Here is a 22,452-nt window from a genome sequence, read left to right on the forward strand (position 1 = left end):
TTTTGCAAGATCTAGGTGAGGACACAGTCGGATGGGCGTCAGCGAGCGAAGGGAAATGGCTACACTTTCACTGTTTTGATCCTTTGTACAGATACAACAATTTTTGTATTAAGAATGTATATGTTTAATAAAAGAAAAATTTGGGCCCAACTTTTATGCTATTTTATATGTAGTTATTATGTCCCTGTTTTATGAGTATTTGAGTAGAAAGATGTTGTTACAGGGTCGGCCGGTAACCTATTTTTGATTTTTTTTTTTTGTTTGTTTTATTTAGGTAACTTTTCAAAAAAATAATTAACGATTATAAATAATAAATGTAATTGCTTTTTAGTAACTTTCAATATCAATAATTCAATAAATTAAATTTTTTTATAACATTTCAAATATTAATTCAATTTAATACAATAAAATTGTAATATAAGAAAATTGATTTATCATTCAATGATGAAACTTTAGCATAAGAATGAATTATATTTTATACAAGACATGAAAATTAGAATAAGACTTCAGTATTTTAATTTTTTTATTTTTACGCCCCATGAAAACATAATAATAACAATGTGTCAAATATTACGAAGTTTTATACATTTTAATATTTATGATTTAGAAGTATAGTTTAATATTATTGTGTAAAATTATTTGTAAGAGTTCAATCATAATAGTTTAATTAAAAGAATTAAAAAAAATGGGGGAAACTTGAAAAAAATAATTAAATTTTTATTTTTTTTATTTTTTTTGGGCCAACCCAGGAAGTGGCGGGTTGCCATATAGCAACCCGGCCCGCCCGAGGGTTGCATGCGGGTTGGGTTAAACCCAGACCACCCCTCTCTAATGTGGGCCGGGTTAGGGTTGACCCGCCTCACCCGGCCCATTTGTTCCACCTCTATTCATACCTGGCTACCAATAACTCTTCTTTAGATCTTGATACATTTTGGTTCCTCCAGGATGAGCAGTATATGGGGTGTCATGAGCCTCCTCAAGGATGTTTTTCTTTAACTCAATATCTTGGGGAATGCATATGCGATTCCTGAAACGAAGAACACCATCCAAAATATGAAATTATAGTATCTTACCCTTAAGTACTTGTTGACTTGTTTTCTTACACCACTCGTCAAAAATTTTATTTTCTTTAATCTCTTCTAGTAAAGTAGGCTGAATTTCTAATCTGGCAATCCTTTTTGGTATTACCTCAATCTGTTCCCTGCATAATTCTTCTAATAATTCTTTCTGCATTGTGAGTCGGGACAAATAGGTTTTTCTACTCAAGGCATCAGCAACTACGTTAGCTTTTCTAGGCTGATACTTAATTTCACAATCATAGTCTTTGACCAACTCTAACCATCTCCTTTGTCTCATATCCAGCTCCCTTTGGGTGAAGAAATACTTCAAACTCTTATGATCAGTATAAATATTGCTCTTTGCTCCATACAAGTAATGCCTCCATATTTTTAGTGCAAAAACTATGGCACCCAACTCTAAATCATGCGCAGGGTATCTCATCTCATACTCTTTTCAACTGTCGAGAAGCATAGGCTATTACCCTACCCAACTGCATCAATACTGCACCAAGTCCTTGAAGTGAGGCATCTGTATAAATATCTTAGTCTACACTCTCCTGTGGTAACACTAGGATATGAGTTGTGGTTAATCTTCTTTTTAACTCCTGAAAACTTTCTTCACAGGCATCCAACCATATGAAAAGAGTTCTCTGTTTGGTAAGAGCTGTAAGTGGCTTAGCCAACTGAGCAAATCCTGCTACAAACCGTCCATAATAGCCTACTAGCCTCGAGAAACTTCTAACCTCCTTTACTGTTTTTGGCTTTTGCCACTCGAGAATTGCCTTCACCTTACTAGGATCCACTAATATACCTTCCTTTGAGACAGTATGGCCTCGGAAGATAACTTGATCCAACCAAAACTCACACTTAGAAAATTTGGCAAACAGTTTCTTATCTCTTAATCGTTGTAGCACAAATCTTAGGTGTTCTTCATGCTCCTCTTTTATCTTTAGAATAAACCAAGATGTCATCAATAAACACCACTATAAATCGATCAAGGCAATCGTGAAACACTTGGTTCATCAAATCCATAAAGATTGCTAGGGCATTAGTTAACCCAAAAGGCATCACTACAAACTCGTAATGCCTATATCTGGTCCAAAATGCAGTCTTGACAATATCTTGCTCTGCAACTCTTACTTGATGATAATCTGACCTCAAGTCAATCTTTGAAAACACTGCTGCACCTTTAAGTTGATCAAATAAATCATCTATACGAGGTAACATGTACTTATTCTTCTCTGTCATTTTATTGAACTCTCTGTAATCTATACACATCTGTAGCGACCTATCTTTTTTTGTTTTTTTTTGGTTTTTTTTGTTTTTTGGATAAGTAACCTTTTATAGAAAGGGGAAAGAATGTACAAAAGGCCTAAAAGTCGGCCAACCTACCTCAGGACAAGCCCTGGGTTAGGAGCAAAGGAATGATACTATCTAAGTCTACCCCTAATCTTCTCTTTTTCCCATTCCTCTTGTTAAAGGAATGGAACCAAGCAGAGATTAAAGAATATAATGAATCCCACCTACCACAGGATATGCCCTAGGTTAGGTTCAAAAGTATCAGAATACAAAACCCATGTGCATAAGCATTAATAAGAAGAATTCTATAAACTTGATAATCCGTGGATTATATTGTTTTGATTAGACTTTTTAGTCAGATTTCAGATACTTTTTAGTTCATTTTAACATGAATTGCTACTTAATTCTTTATCTTTATTGTTTCAGGCTAAAGTGGATATTTTATGCAAATAATGAGCAAATTGGAGTTTTGGGACTCAGAAGTGAGCGGATCTCAGAAGTTGGGAAAGTTCTGAAGCAAAGTGGAGCACTGTGAAGCTTGTTTACATGAGGAGAGCGTCGAAGATCAAAGATTCACACAAAGAAACAAGGAGAGGGCAACTCTGTAAATTCAGAATTCCACATGAAAGTTCGCCGCAACGAAGAGAGTTGCGCACGTGGGTTGAGTTCACTTCCTCGCCGCGGCGAGAATCCTTCTTCGCTGTGGCGAAGTCTGCGAATTTCAGAACGCTAAGTTTCATTTTACGCATTTTTCCTAGGTTTTTCGGTTAGGTATAAAAGAAAAACTTAGTCATTTTTGTAGGGGGTTCATTTTTCTTAAGAGATAGCAGCTTTTTACATTTTCTTAGATTGTTTTTGGGCGAACTTTTAATTCAAAGAGTGAAGATTTGAGATTAAACCAGTGGATTCGTCATTTGGGGAGATTTTCTTGTCTTTTCTGTTATTTCTATTATTTTGAACTTTAGATTTTTCATTTCTTTTATTTGTATTGTTGATTTAACCTATTTTGGGTTAGGGTTTTGATGTAGTTTGGATTCTAATGGGTTAAAGAGTTGATGATGATAAATTTCATATGATTTTGCTTTGATTGTGTGATTATTCTGTATTTATTGTTTTTATGTGATGAACATGATGAGATTGAGAGATAATTCATGTTAAGCTTCTTGGATAATCACCATTGTAGTATTAAATGCTGGAGATAGATTTAAGAATCAATGAAATCAATTTAGGATTCTTGTGTTTAATGAACTTTGAACTATTAGTCTTCATTTTGTTGGGTGCGGAAGTTTAATAGGAAAGAGTAAGGAAATATAGCCTGAGAAGGTATATTTTATACCTTAGTGAGTTCGAATTACAATCAACGCATGTGAATATGGAATTAGTATAATCCCTAGGTTTAACCTAGAGAGTCCGAATGAAGTCAAAACCCTACCCGTTTGTTTGAATTGATTTTATCCGTGTTTTAATTCTTGCTCATAATTTAGTTTGAATAGTTATAAATTTTGGTTTAGTTCAGTATAAAATTCTCCCATAAATCCAAACCATTCGATTGCTCCAACTTGAAAACAGTAGAAAAACTTAGTGCTTAGCAACCAATCCTCGTGGGAACGATACTCACTCATCACTCTATTACTTATGCGAAGTATACTTGCTACATATTGCATGTTGTAGTAAACACGCATCAAGTTTTTGGCGTCGTGGCCGGGGATTGAGTTTTGTGTTAACATTAAAATTTTCTTGTGTAAGCTAGATTGGAGTGTTATTTTTACTTAATTTTTATTTGTTTTAGTTTTCTTTGTTTGGTGTGATTTTACTCTTGCTAGTGTCTGTGCAGTTTATGTGAAGTGCAGGACGTTAGCCAGTGGTTCCTGTTGATCCTGAGATTGAAAGAACCACTCAAAGACTAAACAGAGAGAGAAGAGAAAGAGAAGCTACAATTAAACCAAAAGAAATAGTTGTAGAGATGGCAGAGAATAGAACATTGAGGGAATTCTCTGTTCCCTCACTGGAAGGCAGTGGACTAAGCATTACGAGACCAGAGGTTCAAGCCAACACTTTTGAGATAAAGCCAACAATCATCCAGATGATCCAGCAGTCGGTTCAGTTTAGGGTGATTTGAAGGAAGATCCAAATCTACACATTGCCAACTTTTTAGAGATTTATGATACGTTCAAGTCAAACAGAGTGTCAGATGATGCAATCAGATTGAGACTATTCCCATTTTCATTGAAAGATAAAGCTAAGGGATGGTTACTGGCACTACCAATCGGAACAATCACTACATGGAATGATTTGGCACAGAAGTTTCTGATCAAGTTCTTTCCTCTAGCAAAGTTGGCAAAGTTGAGAAATGACATCACGTCATTCATTCAAGAAGAGTCAAAATCTTTGTATGAGGCTTGGGAGAGATACAAAGAATTACTGAGAAGGTGTCCACATCATGGGTTGCCAGTTTGGATGCAAGTCCAAACATTTTATAATGGATTAACAGTGAATCTGCAAACTATGGTGGATGCAGCCTCGGGAGGAGCATTACAGAATAAGACTCTGGAAGAAGCTCACGAGTTGCTTGAGGTTCTGGCAAGCAACAACTATCAAATACCAAATGAGAGGGTGCAACCGAATAAATCCATGGGTCTTCATGAAGTTGATGCATATACAGCCATTTCAGCCCAACTCATAGCACTTCAGAAACAATTGAGGAGTATGCAGGTAAATTCCATTCAAGCTCCTCAACTAATTGTGATTTTTTTGCAGGTAATCACGTGAGCAGTGAATGTCAAGTAGGGAACACTTTTGCCTCAACATCGTCATCATCAGAGCAAGTTAACTACTTGGTTGGAAATCAAAGGCAACAGAACAATCTGTACTCAACACATTCAATCCTGGTTGGAGGAATCACCCGAACCTGTCTTGGGGCAATCAAAACCAATAGAATCAACAAAACAGTCAATGGAATCAAAGGTCATTGCCAAATAACCAAACAGGGGTGAACAACCATCAAGGAGACCAACGAGTGACAAAATTGGAGGACATGTTTGGCAAGTTCATGCAAGAGACCATGGGTTTTATGAATGAGACGAGAACTAATTTCAGAAATCAGGGGGCATCCATTCGGAACTTAAAGGTACAAACGGGGCAGTTAGCTGAAAAGCTAAATGAGAGACCACAGGGGTCTTTACCAAGCAACACAGTGACTAACCTATGTGAGCAAGCAAATGCAATAATTTTGAGGAGTGGGACAGTTCTGGAAGAGGTGGAAAAAGAAGAAAAGCCACCAAGGGAAAAGGAAGAATCTGAAGAGGAAGTAGATGAAGAGATAGTTGTTGAAGAGAAACCATCTATTTCTAGGAAAGAAGAATAGAAACGGGAAGAGAGGCAAAAGAAAAGGAAAGAGAAATTGCCATTTCCCAAGATACCACCAGAGTTGGCACATCACACCCCACCCGTGCCTTTTCCTCAAAGACTGAAGAAAAAGAATCAAGATAAGTAGTTTTCGAAATTTATTGAAATATTTAAAAAACTACATATTAACAGTCCTTTTGTAGATGCATTGCAATAGATGCCGAGCTACGCAAAATTTCTTAAGGAAATTCATCGAACAAAAGGAAGTTAGAAGATGAGGAAACGGTGATGCTCACAGAGGAGTACAGCGCAATTCTCCAGAAAAAGCTACCCTCGAAGCTTAAGGATCCAGGGAGTTTTACTATTCCTTGCATTATAGGAGATAATACTTTTGATCGTGTTTTATGTGATTTAGGTTCTAGTATTAATTTAATGCCCTTTTCTGTTTTCAGGAGATTGGGGATTGGTGAAGTGAAGCCAACGACCATGTTGTTGCAACTTGCAGATAGGTCCATAAAACATCTGAGGAGGATAGTGGAAGATGTATTGGTGAAAGTGGGTAAAATAATCTTCCCAGCAGATTTTGTCGTTTTGGACATGGAAGAGGATAAAAAATTCCTCTTATTTTGGGCCGACCATTTTTGGCCACGGGAAGAGCATTGATAGATGTGCAAGAAGTGAAGTTACTATTGAGAGGTCAAGATGAAACAGTAACTTTCAATGTCTTTGAGGCTATGAAGTTTCCATCCGAATCGGATTCATGTTTTAGTGTTGATGTGGTGGATAAACTAGTAGCAGAATCTATTGAAGAGAACACCCCACAATTACCTCTAGAGGTCTATATTGCCAAATCAAAAACAGTAGAGGTAGATGAGTCGGCAAGTAATGAATGTGCTAGATTGTTGGAAGCACTTCAATCGATTGATGAGAGCCGAGATCGAGAATTTGAGGATTTTGATTTTGAAAATGAGAAGGAAAAGGAAAAAAATGAAGAACCTCCACAACTTGAGTTGAAACCTTTACCTTCCTACCTCAAATATGTGTATCTTGGGGAATCAAAGACCTTCCTAGTAATTATTAGTTCAAGTTTGAGCAAATTGGAAGAAGAGCGGTTGATAAGAGTGTTGACGGAACACAGACTAGCAGTTGGATGGACTATTTCAAACATTAGAGGAATTTCACCATCATTCTGAATGCATAAGATACTCATGGAGGATGACATCAAGCCTAGGGTGGAACCACAGCGAAGACTGAATCCTTCGATGAAGGAAGTGGTGAGAAAGGAGGTGGTGAAACTCCTAGATATAGGGATAATCTATCCAATTTCTGATAGTCCATGGGTTAGCCCGGTACAAGTGGTTCCGAAGAAGGGAGGTATCACGGTGACAAAGAATGAGAGTAATGAATTGATACTAACTAGGACGGTCACGGGCTAGAGAGTGTGCATTGATTACCGGAAATTGAATGAGGCGACAAGGAAGGATCATTTCCCACTTCTTTTCATTGATTAGATGTTGGAGAGGTTGGCAGGACATGCCTGTTACTGTTTCCTAAATGGGTATTCAGGATATAATCAGATTGCCATCGTTCCTGAGGATCAAGAGAAGACGACCTTCACTTGTCCATATGGCACCTTTGCATATCGAAGGATGCCCTTTGGGTTATGCAATGCACAAGCCACATTCTAGAGATGCATGATGTCAATCTTTGGAGATATGGTGGAACGGTTTATAGTCTTTAGGGATGACTTCTCAGTTTTTGGTTCATCTTTTGACAACTGCTTTTCTAATCTTTCTCTTGTTTGGTAGTGATGTAAGGAGATGAATTTGGTGCTCAACTGGGAGAAGTGCCACTTCATGGTCCAGGAGGGAATATTGCTTGGTCATAGAATTTCAAAAGACGGAATACAAGTAGATCGAGCAAAGACAGAAGTGATTAAGAAGCTGCCACCACCATCAAATGTTAAAGCAATTCGAAGTTTCTTGGGGCATGCGGGGTTTTACAGACGATTCATCAAGGACTTTTCTAAGATTTCTAAACCCCTTTGCAATTTGTTAATTAAAGATGTTGCTTTTGATTTCAATGATGAATGCATGCATGCCTTTCTAACTCTAAAAAAACTATTAGTATGTGCACCTATTACTGCAGTTCCCGATTGGGGACTACCATTTGAATTGATGTGCGATGCTAGTGATTTTGCTCTAGGAGTAGTGTTAGGATAAAGGAAAAATAAAGTGTTGCATGTAATTCAGTATGCTAGCAAAACACTCACTGATGCACAATTGAATTACACCACCACTGAGAAAGAATTGTTGGTTGTAGTTTTTGCTTTTGAAAAATTTCGTTCATATTTGTTAGGTGCAAGGGTAATCATCTATACAGACCATTCAGCACTCAAGCACTTATTAGCAAAGTAAGAAGTGAAACCTTGGTTGATAAGATGGATCATATTGCTTCAAGAGTTTGAGTTAGAAATTAGAGATAAGAAGAGGTCGGAAAATGTGGTGGCAGATCACTTGTAAAGAATTGAGAGACCAATCCAGGGAAATGAAGAGGAAATTCCATTCAGAGAAACATTCTTGAACGAGAAATTGATGAGAGTGGATGAAGCACCATGGTATGCAGATTTTACGAACTACTTGTCATCAAGGGTGCTCTCAATTGGAATGACTTTCCAACAAAAGAGGAAATTCTTCTCAGATTTGAAGTATTACTTTTGGGAAGAGCCATTTTTTTACAGACATTGTAATGATCAAATTATACGTTTATTTGTCCCGGAGGAGGAAATGGAAAGCATTCTATGGCATTGTCACGAGAGGGAAGTGGGTGGCCATTTTGGAGGAGCTAGGACAGCAGCCAAGGTTCTTCAATTTGGGTTTTATTGGCCAACCCTTTTTAAGGATTCATTTCGGATGGTTCATGAGTGCGACCAATGCCAATGGAGTTGTAATATTTCAAAAAGGGATGAGAGGCCATTGAACAACATTCTTGTGGTTGAGCTGTTTGATGTTTGGGGGATTGACTTCATGGGTCACTTCTCGAATTCTTTTGGGAACACATATATCTTGGTGGCGGTGGACTACATATTGAAGTGGGTGGAAGCAGTTGCATTACCGTCTAATGATGTTAGGGTAGTGATTAAATTTGTGAAAAAGAATATTTTCTCAAGATTTGGGGTACCACGGGCGATCATTAGTGATGGAGGATCCCATTTTTGCAATAGGCAACTGGATGCACTTTTGGGAAAGTATGGAGTGAAGCATAGAGTTGCAACAACTTACCATCCACAGACAAGCGGGCAAGTGGAACTGTCTAATAGAGAACTTAAGGGCATTTTAGAAAAGACAGTTAATGTAATAGCCGCTTTCTACTCAAATATTCATAAAACATGTACATAATAAAATACATATAACATAGCATAAAAAGGTTGGGCCCAAATTTTTCTTTTATTAAACATATACATTCTTTTACAAAAAGTTGTATCATGTACAAAGGATCAAAACAAGGTGGACAGTGTAGCCATTTCCCTTCGCTTGCCGACACCCATCCGACTGTGTCCTCACCTAGATCCTGCAAAAACATGGAAAACAACGGGGTGAGCACAACTAATGCTCAGTAAGCAAATCCTCTACTCATCTATCCCCGTAACTCTCCCTCTCTAATCCTTTCCTTATAATTCTCGTTTACTCTCTCTCTCTCTCTTATATTTCTCTCTGTTTTCTCTTTCTCATAACTCTTTTCTACTAACTCTCTTTAGTAGTCACGGCCTCATGTTATCAGAGGCACGGCCAAGACTCGCTCCCGCTCTACGTGACTTCTCCTCATTCTAGCCGATCGGACTCGGTGATGCATGGATTCGGAACCCTTGGCCATGTGAGTGTATAAACTCTCTCTCTCTCGGGTACTCTCAAGTATAGCCCTCATCCGCATGCACTCTCACGAGCTACACCACTCCTTTCTCTCATACTCATGCCGCTCTCTCAATGCGACGTACATGCGGGAATACTCTACCCATTACTCACAGGTTCCCCATCGCACAACCTACTCAAACCTTTCATTTAGCACTACTTTCTCTTTGTTCTCTAGTGCTCATTCTCTCTTTCTCTTTACTCTTAAAGTAGCTTATGCTCAAATTCTCTACTATTTCTCTACTCTCTTTCTCTAATGCACTTAATGCATATGGATGACTCATGCTCATTAATGCACTCATGAAATGCAATTATGCCATATAGCAATAATTAAGGTTCTCTACTCTTACTCATGCCTTACTCAAGCAATTTATCATACAACTCATGTGCATATAAAACTCTATTGTAACAATAACTCTCCTCTTCTCTTGAACATTCCCAATATGGGAGAAAACTCTCTCATACACTCTAAATTCCTATCAAAGAAAACACTTCCAAATAGGTTTACACAACATCTCCCAAAACTTCATCTAAATCTCCACTTCTCCATACTCACTAAAACACTTCTCATACATGAAGTGTATCCAACAACCTCAAAATATCTAGTTATCTCAACTAAATTCCTCATCAAGCAGACTACATACTTATACATGCATACATCTCTACTCAATTTCTACTCAAAAGCTTATTCAGATCTCAACTTGGTTGGATTTACTTACTTTGTGAAAAAGTGACTTCTCTACCACTTTTCCTTCCCCTTGTTGTCTTGTCTTCTCTCTTCAACTTAGAACAACAACAAGAACAATAATAACAATATAAGACTTCAATATAACCATAAGCAAAACTCACATCTAAAGCAAGAATCCTTACCTTAGGATGCTTGAGATGAAATTTCCACTAAAATTACCCAAAAGCTCTCTTAAACTCCTTAGAAATCTTGGGAAAATTGATGGAAAATTGAGAGAATTTAGGGAATGGGTATGGCAGTGGAATTGAATGAAAATGAAGGGTTTATGTCACTTAACCCTTTTTAACTCATATTATAACCTTCCTTTCCCATTTTGCCCTTGTTCTTTCTTGGACATTCCATCTATATCCTTTGATTCATTACATTCACACCCTTACACTAACCTATTCTCCATGAAATTTCCTTACATTTTACTCCCCACTTTTCCTGCTAATTAGGGGTAGAATGGTCATTTTGCCCTTATGGAGAATTCTCTAGAAATCTCAAGAAAACTTTTCTGTCGTCTCGTCGCCGCGGTGAAGCAATTCTGTCGCCCTGGTGAAAACTGACAGAACCGACACCGCAATTGCAATCTCAACGTCGCCGCGGTGAAAACTGTATTTCCAAGATCCCTTAAGTCTCAACCAATCTAAATGCAAACACTCAACCAACTCAACATACAACTCAATTGAAACTGACTCAATGAACATTTAAGCAATACAGCAAATCTTAAATACGTACCTCAAGTGGGGCGTTATAGTTAATGCATCTAGGAAGGATTGGTCACGGAAATCGGATGATGCATTATGGGCCTACCGAACTCCATTTAAGACTCCAATTGGTATGTCCCCATTTAGGATGGTTTATGGGAAAGCATGTCACTTACCGATGGAACTCAAACATAAAGCATACTGGGCAGTCAAGCAGCTAAATATGGATTTAAGAGCTGTTGGGTAGGAAAGGATGCTAACTTTGAATGAACTCGATGAGTTCCGTCTCGAAGCATATGAAAATGCTCGAATTTACAAGGAGAAGACAAAAAGGTGGCATGACAAGCATATCAGGAAGAAGAATTTTGAAGTGGGGCAAAGAGTGTTGTTGTTCAATTCTAGACTTAGGCTTTTCCCCGAAAAACTTAAGTCTAGATGGTCCAGACCATTCACAGTTACAAGAATTCACTCATCCGGAGCAGTGGAAGTTACACATGAAGAAAAGGGCACTTTTACAGTCAATGGATAGAGATTGAAGCCATACATTGATGGGGTGATGAGTTGCAAGTCCATCCCGATCCGGCTTGACATTCCGACTCAAGGAATTGAGAGAGTCGAGCTTTCGACTATAAATAAGCGCTCCTTGGAAGGCAACCCAAGTTTTTTCATTTATTTATCTTTGTGATTGTTTTGTAGTTATTTAGTTTTTGTTTGAGTGTGTTTATGAAGTTTAATTTGTGTGTTTTTGGATGTTTCAGGTGAATTTGTGAATCAAAGGAGAAAACTGAATTTTCCAATTTTTGTTGCGGTGAAGTAATTTTTGAAAATAATTGGTCTAAAAGGGGTTCCAAACCTCGCCGCGGCACTGTCCTCTCGGTAAGTTTTCACTGCGGCGAACAAATTTGGTGAAATTTGGTTAAGGGAACTTCGCCGCGGCAAATATAGTTTGTCACCGCGGCGTTGTGCTTGCGGTAATTTTTTGACGCGTCGAAGTATTTTTCCTCGCCGCGGCAAGACCTGGTTTTTGAAATTAGGGTTTTTGAACGAAGAACTTCGCCGTGGCGATGACGGTTTTATATAAATACCCACTTCCGTTTTTCACTTTTCACGCAACTTCTAAAATCCAGTTCAGAGAAAAATTTTCCAACCTTCATTCTAGAGCTATTTCAGTGATTTCCAAACAAAATTTCTCACTCCTTAACTTTCCTAAACACCAAACCAAGGCATTTCAACACCAATTTTTGTGGAAAGTTCACGAAATTATTGAGTTCAACGAATTTGGGGGTTTTGCATTGTAGGCTGATTTTGGCTCAACTGGTGACAAATACTCCTCAGTTTGGGTAAGATTTCACATTCTTTAAGCCTGTTTGTCAAAAATTTCGAGTTTTAATTTGTGGATCTGAAATTTGTGGATTGTTGGTGGATTTGTGAATTTTTGGTAAGTGTGCCTTTGATTTTGTTTGAGGAAGGATTGTTTGTGTGTTGTGTGATATTGAGGAGTGTGGGTTTTCAATTTTGAAGTGTTTGGGTGATTGTGAAAAAATCGTAGTTTGGGGGTTGAGGTGAAATTTTTTGGAAGTGTTGTCCATTTTTGGAAGATTGAATTGGTTGTCGTAGGACACTTAGGATTGAATTTTTGAGTTGAAATATAGTTTTAGAGAAAATGCCGCTCAAAGTCAAGGTACCATCCAAGGGCAAAGGGAAAGGAAAGAAAGTAGATGATCGGTTTGTAAGTGACAAAACTCGGCAAAACTATGAGGCAGCAGCAAAAAGGAAAGACAAGGGATTTATCCCTGAGCGTGGACTGACTGCAACCGAAGCTGATGAGTGGAGTCAATAGAGAAAGTGGGCGGATTTTATGGATGAACCCAAACATACGGCTGTGGAACCACCGGTGAGAGAGTTTTATGCCAACCTCCCTGAATGTGATGAGGGGGTTGTCTTTGTGAGGGGTATTGATGTGATTTTCATGGCAAAGGTCATCAATGATTTCTATGGCATACCTCAGATTGCCCAAGATGAATATGAGGCATTTAGGAGGACACAGAAAAATGATGAGGTGATTCTTAGGACCATAGCGAAACCAGATACCTCTTGGGATATTTCAAAGAAGGGCAAGAAAACCATTAAGGGAACCAGTTTAACACTAGTGGCTCGGTTGTGGCAGTATTTTGTTTCAGCTAGGATGATGCCGGAGACACACGATAGTATAGTGACATATGATAAGGCAATCTTGTTATATTCTATTACCACAGGAAAGAGAATGGATGTGGGGAACATCATCCTGACGAGTATTCAACTTGCAGCCAAACTAGGGCGTGGTAATTTTCTTTTCCCACAACTCATTATAGAGTTGTACACTAAAGCAAAAATCAAGGTACAGGTTGATGAGCCACTGATCCATGCTACCCCAGTCCTTGACACAGCCTACTTCCGCAAACATCTTGCGCATCAACTAGAAGCAGCACCCAAATTAGGCACCAAGAGAAGGAGAACCATAGAAGCGGCCACCGCATCCGGTTCAACAGTCCCAATGAGAGAAATGATGTAGAAAATAATGGGTCTGATGAAAAGAATGGATTGACGTCAGGATTGGCTGGCAGAGCAGGCTAGGAAGACACATGAGCTGCAAATTCGCTGTTGCGACAACGTCGGGATTAATATTTCAGAACATCAGTGGGCTGAATGGGACTCAGATGAGTGGATGGGCTCAGAAACAAAAGAAGATGATGCTAAGGAAGCCGAAGAATGAGCACTAGAGCACCTGTTTTAGTTTCTTATTTGTTTTAGTTGTTTCTGTTTTTCTTTTATTTTGAACATTGAACTCAGTTGATTTATGTTTTTTGTTTGGGATTGTGTTAGTTGTTTTAGTTGTTTCATTTTTTTGTTTTAAATTCTAGCTGATGTACATACGAGATTAGGGTTGTAATACTTTCATATTAGTGAGTGGATTTTTCTAACATAGTGGACACCACAGTTTTCATTGTTTTTTGTTTACAGAAGTTGAATGATGAAAAAGCTGAGGACCGGGTGTGCACAATGTTAAGTGGAACTTCAACGTCACGGATTAATCAGCGAACTATGTCGCACCTTTTTCAAATTTTTTTTTTCTATTCCTAATTTATGCATAATGTGACATTGGGGACAATATCATCTTTAGTTTGGGGGTAGGGGAAAAATTTGAAAATTTTTTTATTTTGTTTTAGTTAAGTTTGTGTTTTTATTGTGATTGCCAATGATGAATTGCGTAAGTCCATGATGATATTAGGATTGCTGGGATTGTATTGTTGAAAAATGTTACTTCAAGTTTTTGTTTATTGATTGGATTTTGATTGAGGTTTGTTGAGTGGTTCAGCCACCATTTCCATTTATTTTGACATGCTTAGATTCATTTTATGTGGTTAGGTAAAGTTTGAAAATGTTGGTGGATTCTAGAACCTAGTAGAGAAGTGCTTGAGGTGAAATTCTAAGATTAGACATTGTTGAGAAAATGATTTAAGCATTTTTCAGAACGTTTGAGCCTTTCAAGCCGACCCATGAATGAATCTTTCCCTAGTCACCATTTGAGCCTTGTGAGAGTATCATTGCTTTATTTTCTTTGCGAACCAAAAATTTCCCAATCCAACTACCCTAAACATATAATGGTACCCTTAGGAGAATTTTGGTCCTAATGTAAGCACAAAGAAAGTGAAGAGTGGTGCGAGTCATTAAAAGAACAGTTTAGGGGTGGTGAGAAGGGTGATACGAATAAGAGAGGTAATTAACCTCAATTCGATTATTCATAAATATGAAAAAAAAATTATGTTCTTTAGTTCAATTCAAAATCAAAATAAGGAATGCATAAGTTTAAGGGGTGTAAAATGGTTGATACTTTGATTGGTGGTTGAGAAGAAGTGGAGTTTGATGTGAGTGTTTGCATGAGGAAAACCGAGTTCTCTTACTTTGTTTATCCTATCCTTTTTCTTGAAACCCATTACCCGAGCCTAATGTTACAAGCTTGCAAAGACCTTTTGATCCTTAGCGATGTGATATTTGGGCTTATGGAGTCCGCCACCATTTGATAAACTTTTCATTTTTGCATAAAATAATCCAGGAAGTTGGAATGTGGATTGAAGTGGGGATCACCTACTCGGTGGACCGATTAAGAAAGACTGTCGATGTAGCTTATAACTTCTTGGAGTGTTGAACATTTTCTGATAATAATTTTTCAACAACCTTTGAGACTTGTGTAATTTCGAGGCAATTCGTATGTTGAGTTGAGTCTAAGTTGTGTTTGTTCATTTCTCAGTTTTGTTGTGTTGTGTTTTGTATTTTTGGCTGTTTATTGTTTTTCTTTCGTTGAATCCGTATGCTCGAGGACGAGCATGTCCTTAGTTTGGGGGTATTTGATAATCCGTGGATTATATTATTTTGATTAGACTTTTTAGTCGGATTTCAAATACTTTTTAGTTCATTTTAACCTAAATTGCTACTTAATTCTTTGTATTTATTGTTTCAGGCTAAAATGGATATTTTATGCAAATAATGAGCGAATTGGAGTTTTTGGACTCAAAAGTGAGCGGATCTCAGAAGTTGGGAAAGTTCTGAAGCAGAGTGGAGCATTGTGAAGCTTGTTTACATGAGGAGAGCGTCGAAGATCAAAGATTCACACAAAGAAACAAGCAGAAGGCAATTCTATAAATTTAGAATTCCAAATGAAGGTTCGCCGCGGCGAAGAGAGTTGCGCATGTGGGTTGAGTTCACTTCCTCGCCGCGGCGAGAATCATTCTTCACCGCGGCGAAGTCTGCGAATTTCAAAACGCATAGTTTCATTTTACGCGTTTTTCCTAGGTTTTTGGGTTAGGTATAAAAGAAAAACTTAGTCATTTTTGTAGGGGGTTCATTTTTCTTAAGAGATAGCAGCTTTTTACATTTTCTTAGATTGTTTTTGGGCGAACTTTGAATTCAAAGAGTGAAGATTTGAGATTAAACCAATGGATTCGTCATTTGGGAGATTTTCTTGTCTTTTCTCTTATTTCTATTATTTTGAACTTTAGATTTTTCATTTCTTTTATTTGTATTGTTGATTTAACCTATTTTGGGTTAGGGTTCTGATGTGGTTCAAATTCTAATGGGTTAAAGAGTTGATGATGATAAATTTCACATGATTTTGCTTTGATTGTGTGATTATTCTGTATTTATTGTTTTTATGTGATGAACATGATGAGATTGAGAGATAATTCATGTTAAGCTTCTTGGGTAATCACCATTGTAGTATTAAATGCTAGAGATAGATATAAGAATCAATGAAATCAATTTAGGATTCTTGTGCTTAAAGAACTTTGAACTATTAGTCTTCATTTTGTTGTGTGCTGAAGTTTAATAGGAAAGAGTAAGGAAATATAGCTTGAGAAGGTATATTTTATACCTTAGTGAGTTCGAATTACAATCAACGCATGTGAATATGGAATTAGTATAATCCCTAGGTTTAACCTAGAGAGTCCGAATGAAGTCAAAACCCTACCCATTTGTTTGAATTGATTTTATCCGTGTTTTAATTCTTGCTTCATAATTTAGTTTGAATAGTTATAAATTTTGGTTTAGTTCAGTATAAAATTCTCCCATAAATCCAAACCATTCAATTGCTCCAACTTGAAAACAGTAGAAAAACTTAGTGATTAGCAACCAATCCTCGTGGAAACGATACTCACTCATCACTCTATTACTTATGCGATTAGTGTACTTGCTACATATTACATGTTGTAGTAAACACAAATCAATGCACATTAACAAGGTAGGGCCCGTTAATGACACAAAGACAAAGCACTAGATCAACACCCTAAGTCTTCCAATTGCCAAAGTAGCCTTTTCTAGTACAGTCACCCCCCGGGATGTCATATAACCAAATCCCCTTACATGACAAAAAACCCATCACATAACAACAAACCATATAATTAGCTCCCATGGGATGTTTTAAAAATAGACATGGGGAGACCCAATTTCTCAGCAAGTCTTCTATTATAGGTATTCTTTATGATCTTGCTAAGGTCCATAGCTCTCTCCCTCACCACATTCTTGATGGAGTTGTAGAGAGTATGTGCATCCTTGCATTCCCCACCAAAAATCCGGCTATTCCTCTCTCTCCAAATAGAGTAAATAGCGGCTCCCAAACTTAGCTTCCCTATAGAGTACTTTAGCTTATTCTTCCTCCACCTACTAGTTATGTGCTCAACATAATCATTCCAAGATCGGGTGACATACCCAAGAGAAGAGAGCTCAAGGATTCGGTTCCAAATCCTTTGGGTGTAAGGACAAGCAAAAAAGAGATGATCGATCGTTTCTTGCCCATGATTACAAAAACAACACCTATTGCTATAAGTTATTCCATACCTCATCAGTTTGTCCCTGGCCTGAAGTCGATCCTTACATGCCATCCACGTGATCATGGAGTGTCGTGGAATAGCTTTTGGGAACCATACAAGGTGATGCCACTCCACTCGGTGTTGGTGCACACGAGTAACCTCCCAAGCCGATTTTATAGAGAACTTGCTAGATGCATTAGGCTTCCAAACAACCACGTCCTCGCCCTCCTTTGGATCAAAATCGATAGAATCCTTCATGTCCATCAAAGCCCAAGAATTAGCCGCTGGCCATCTCTGTAAACCCCGCGTTATTATTCCAATGCCCTAAGGTATGAAATTTACCTTTTCAAGTAATTTTCTTTTTTGAATGGAAGGGTAAAATGGTCAATTTACATGTATTTCGAGATGTGGCCATTATAAAGTGTAAGAGGTGATGTCATTGAAGAGAAATGAGTGTAGAATGGTCATAAAGTTGATTGATAAGGTTAAATGGCATAAACGGTAACCAAGGGTATAATGGTCTTTTCATACAAAACCATATGATTAAGTGTCCATAAAAGTGCACCAAGGGTAAATTAGTCATTCACCTAATGGGATTGCTTAATGGATAAGTGTTTCAAAGAAGTCAAATGGCATTAAATGAGTACTTATCTTTATGTTGTGGTAGAAATGACCAAAACGCCCTTATATGAAAAATTTATGCCAAATGACCTTTATATCTAACTTTTATTGACCAATCACATTAGAGTATCAATGGAATGAATATTTACAAGGTTTAAAGAGAGAGTAGTCGGCCTTGGAGACCCCAAATATATCATCTTCTTCTTCATCTCTCAAATCCACCATAAAAGCCACTAATCCAAGCTTTTATTCTCAAATTTTCTTAGGATTTCAAGTTGATTTTCAAAGGAGATCACCATCCACCCTTAAAGAACTTCAATTTCAGGGTTAAAGGTGAGTTTCAAAACCCTAGTTTTTCTGAATTTTTTAGTTAAAAGAGAAATTCATAAGTGGTTGTGTGTGTAAGGTAGAAAGGTGAAACTTTGGAGCCAAGGAGGAGTACCTTTGTGCTTTGAATACTAAGGTAAGGAAAAAATCTCCCTTATGACTACAATTGATAACACCTAGGGTTTATGAAACTTACATTTATTTATGTTAATATGAGTGTGATGCTATGTTTTGGTTATGGATTGTTTAAATGGGTGTGTTGATTGGTGTATGTGTGCATATGGAGGATGATTATGCCAATTAAGAGATTTGTAGTTGGACGATGTTTTGGCACTTTTTGGTTCTGTAAAAAGGGAGGTTTTTATGGCCTTTTATACTTAGAATGATATGGCAAATAATATGAATGTGCAAATGAAGGTGACATGGTTAAAATGAATAGAATTCGGATTTGGCTTTTTAAGACTTATACTGTACATGCTTCACTGAATCAGTCATAACTGAAGTTATAGAAGTCCGATTGAGTTGATTCTTGAAGTGTTAAAAATTTGAGAAACAGACCTAAAACTTTTATGTTTTAGCCAAAAATAAATTCGAATTAGAAGATAATGGAAAAATTGCTTGAAAGTAACGAACTGTATGGCATCCACCTTCTTAATGGAAATTCCCATTTGTTTCTAATTCTAGTAAACCCCTGAATAATCTTACTACTGAAATTCTTTGTATTGTATGAGAAATTGAATGAATTAAGTTAAGAAGTTTAGTAGGAGAATATAGTATGATTGAGCATGGGATATGTTAGTCCATATGTTTGCATTCATAATGGTAATGCATATAGCTTATTTAGTTGTCTTATGAAAAATTTATGAAATGTTAAAGAATGAATTCCATGAGTCTCTTGAGGTATAAACCAAGATCAGAGGAATGGAATTCTTATGGAAACCATGAGTCCTTTGAGGTGACGACCAAGAACAAGGTAATGGTTCAAATGAATCCGATCGGATAACAAAGACTAATGAAATCGTCAAGTATATAGACAAAACAAATAAGCATGCCATGTACATGAATATTTCATAAGTCATTTATGTTCTATGTTATATTATGTATGGTTATGTTATGACTTATGTTTATGAGAAAAGTCCAAAATGTATGATATGTTTTATGAACTTGTTATGTCAAAGAATGAAGGTCATGTTTTGTAGGTAGGTAAAGTCCTAAGTAATTTACTTGTATAATGAACCTTAATAGTTTATAAATGGCCATATTCCTTACTGAGCGATTAGCGCTCACCCCACGAAATGTTTTAAAATGTTTTGCAGGTACGGATTAAGGCATGAAGCTGGGAGAGGATTCCAAGGGACGCTATGAGCATGAGGGGATGCTTTAATGATGACTATTGAATGGTTTTGCTAATATTTAGTGTAGTAATTATGTTCATATTTCATAATGTAGTAATTATGTCCATGTTCTATAATGGAGTAAATATGTTGTATTAATAAAGGAAATCAAATTGCTAGTAAATTTTATAAAAGTGTGTATGTTCTAGTAAGTATTACTATGGATTTCATAATTTACTCCAAGAAAGGAAACTATATATTTTTTTTAATTATACAATGAACTTATTATAGTTAAGAAAAAAATTAAATTAAACACATATATCTATATATATGTTTTAAACTACAAGTTTATTCTTTAAATAGGATTTTAAAATAAACTTCTTTCCTAGGCGTGCGTTTTCTAGGTTCTCAATGGCCAAGGGATACTTAGGAAATACCCGGCTAGGGAGGGGTTTTACAATCTCCACCTTGTCCCATCCCAAATCTTACATGCCTTAGCAAGATGATGTAGCCCCGAATCATACACAATGTGGCTGCCATATCAATCCTTGAGAGGGCCTCTTGGGTGCCAATTATCATGCCAAACATAAGTTGCTTGACCATTTTCAATGATGGCTTTGATGCGCTCTCTAGCTTCCATTCTAAGCTTCAAAATGCTCCTCCAAGCCCAAGAAGCATCCGAAGGTATAGGAATATCCCAAAAGCTCTTCCTTGGCAAGTAGGTTGCTTTGATCCACTCAACCCAACCGAAGCACTATGTAATTGATTAAGATTCCAAACATGTCCCATCATTGCTGCCTTATTCCAATCCTTAGCTCTCACAATCCCCAACCCACCCTCTTCAATAGGGACACAAACCTCTTTCCATGCAACTTTGGCCTTTGAGATTTTCATGTCACTCTCAGACCATAGGAAAGCCCTTAACTTAGCATCAATTTCATTGAGGATCTTTGAAGGGAGCATGAAAGTAGATGACCAATAAACTTGAATGCTAAAAAGAATGGCTTTAATGGGAATTACCCAACTAGCATAGGAGAGGAATTTGCTCCACCAAGATTGGGCGAGCCAAGATTTTGCCCGCCAAAGGTTTGCAATCAACAAGGGAAAGCTTTTTGGTTATAAGAGGGACAACCAAATACTTCATTGGTAGCTTTCCTTCTTGATACCCAAGGATTGGCAAAAGAGCTTGTTTGCTCTCCTCACTCACCCCGGAGAAGAAAATGTTGCTTTTTGAGGGGTTTGCTTCTAACCCTACCCAAAAAGTGAAACGATCCAATGCTCTCTTGACAATGCCAAGAGAGTTTTCATCCGCGTGGCAAAAGATCATTAAATCGTCTGCAAAACAAAGATGGGTTAGGTTTAACTCTTTGCACCTCTAATGGTGCTTAAAAAAAGGTTCAGCCGTTGCTCTATTTAGAAGTCTTGATAGCACCTCCATGGCAATCACAAAGAGATAGGGAGAGATAAGGTCTCCCTGCCTAAGCCTTCTAGAACTACTAAAGAATCTGGTTAATTCCCCATTAACAGCTATGGAGTATTTAGGAGTTTTGATGCACTCCTCTACCCACCTAATAAACTTCAAAGGAAACCTGAGAAGCTCTAGAGCTTTAATAACAAAATCCCATCTTACAGAATCATAAGCTTTCATAAACCTTTTTTGCACATCTAGCCCCTTTGGCTGACTTCCTATCATAGTGGTGGAGAAGTTTTAGGCTCAAGAGGATATTGTCCACAATTTTCCTCCCCCCTACGAAGGCACCTTGGGCTTTGTTGATGAACTGAGGCAAATTTGTTTTAACTCTATTGGCCATAATCTTGGAGATGCATTTGTAGATGGTGTTACAACATGAGATCGACTGAAACTCACTGCAAGATTAAGGGTTTTCATTCTTTGGGACTAAAGCAATAATGGCACAATTCACCTCTAAGTATCTTCCTAGACTTGAAGAAATTTTGGATCACTTTAACAACATCATGACCTACAATATCCCAAGCTTTTTTAAAGAAAAAAGCTCTATAACCGTCTGGCCCCAGTGTTTTGTCTTTACTCATTCCAAATATGGTCTCTTGAATCTCTTCTTTGGAAACCTTACTAGCCATGGAGCTGGCCTCCTCCTCCAAAATAACAGGGGTGATAAGTTCCTCCATTCCCTCATAAGAAATGCCCGCACACTTATCTTTGAAAAGATTTGAGTTGAAAGACACAAACTCCTCTTTGATTCTATCTTGATCACTAGTAACCGAATCTTCCCCAATTTCCAAGGACACAATCTTATTTCTATTCCTCTATCCAGCAATCGATTTGAAGAAGTAAGAAGTGTTGGCATCCCCTTCCTGTAACCATTTAACCCTAGACTTTTGCTTGGCTAATGATTCTTCGGCTTTTGAAAGCTTGACCATCTTTTCCACCGTAACTTTCCCCTTTTGCAAAAGAGCACCATCAACTGGATCCATAACAAGCCTTTCTTGGATTTGGGCTAGATCATTTCTAATAGATTTCACTCTTTCCAAAATGTTCTAGAACTCCTTTCTATTTAGTCTCTTAAGCTCAACCTTCAACACTTTTATCTTAGAGACCAACCCAAAAGTTGAAAAACTTGAAAGGGGATTTCTTACCTTGAAAGTTCAGCCCACTATCAACCACCATTGGGCAATGGTGTAGCAACCCATCTTTCTATTAGAGTGGGTGCCCTTGAGCCAATCAATTATTGTAGAATTGACTCTTTGCAATAATGTTGATTGATCAATAAAAGGCATTTTATACTATATTGCGTAAATCATC

The 22,452-nt window shown here is 37.5% G+C and overlaps 1 protein-coding gene and 1 non-coding gene across 2 annotated transcripts; both read right to left on the reverse strand.

Moving 5' to 3' along the window:
- Positions 1–4,697: 4,697 nt before the first annotated feature.
- On the reverse strand, positions 4,698–4,804 carry LOC116140422. The gene has a single exon (XR_004129622.1). It is a non-coding gene; the product is annotated as a small nucleolar RNA R71 (small nucleolar RNA).
- A 12,176-nt stretch (positions 4,805–16,980) lies between these two features.
- Positions 16,981–17,646, reverse strand: LOC116140357. The gene has a single exon (XM_031426003.1). The coding sequence runs from the start codon at positions 17,644–17,646 to the stop codon at positions 16,981–16,983; it is 666 nt and encodes a 221-aa protein (XP_031281863.1).
- Between the last annotated feature and the right edge of the window lie 4,806 nt (positions 17,647–22,452).

This window comes from Pistacia vera, unplaced genomic scaffold, assembly GCF_008641045.1.
Source record: "Pistacia vera cultivar Batoury unplaced genomic scaffold, PisVer_v2 Contig1108, whole genome shotgun sequence".
Taxonomy (NCBI): Eukaryota; Viridiplantae; Streptophyta; class Magnoliopsida; order Sapindales; family Anacardiaceae; genus Pistacia; species Pistacia vera.

What these genes read in the sequence shown, in the direction of transcription:
- LOC116140357 (XM_031426003.1), bottom strand. Translation starts at nt 17,646, where the DNA reads ATGAAGGATTCTATCGATTTTGATCCAAAGGAGGGCGAGGACGTGGTT.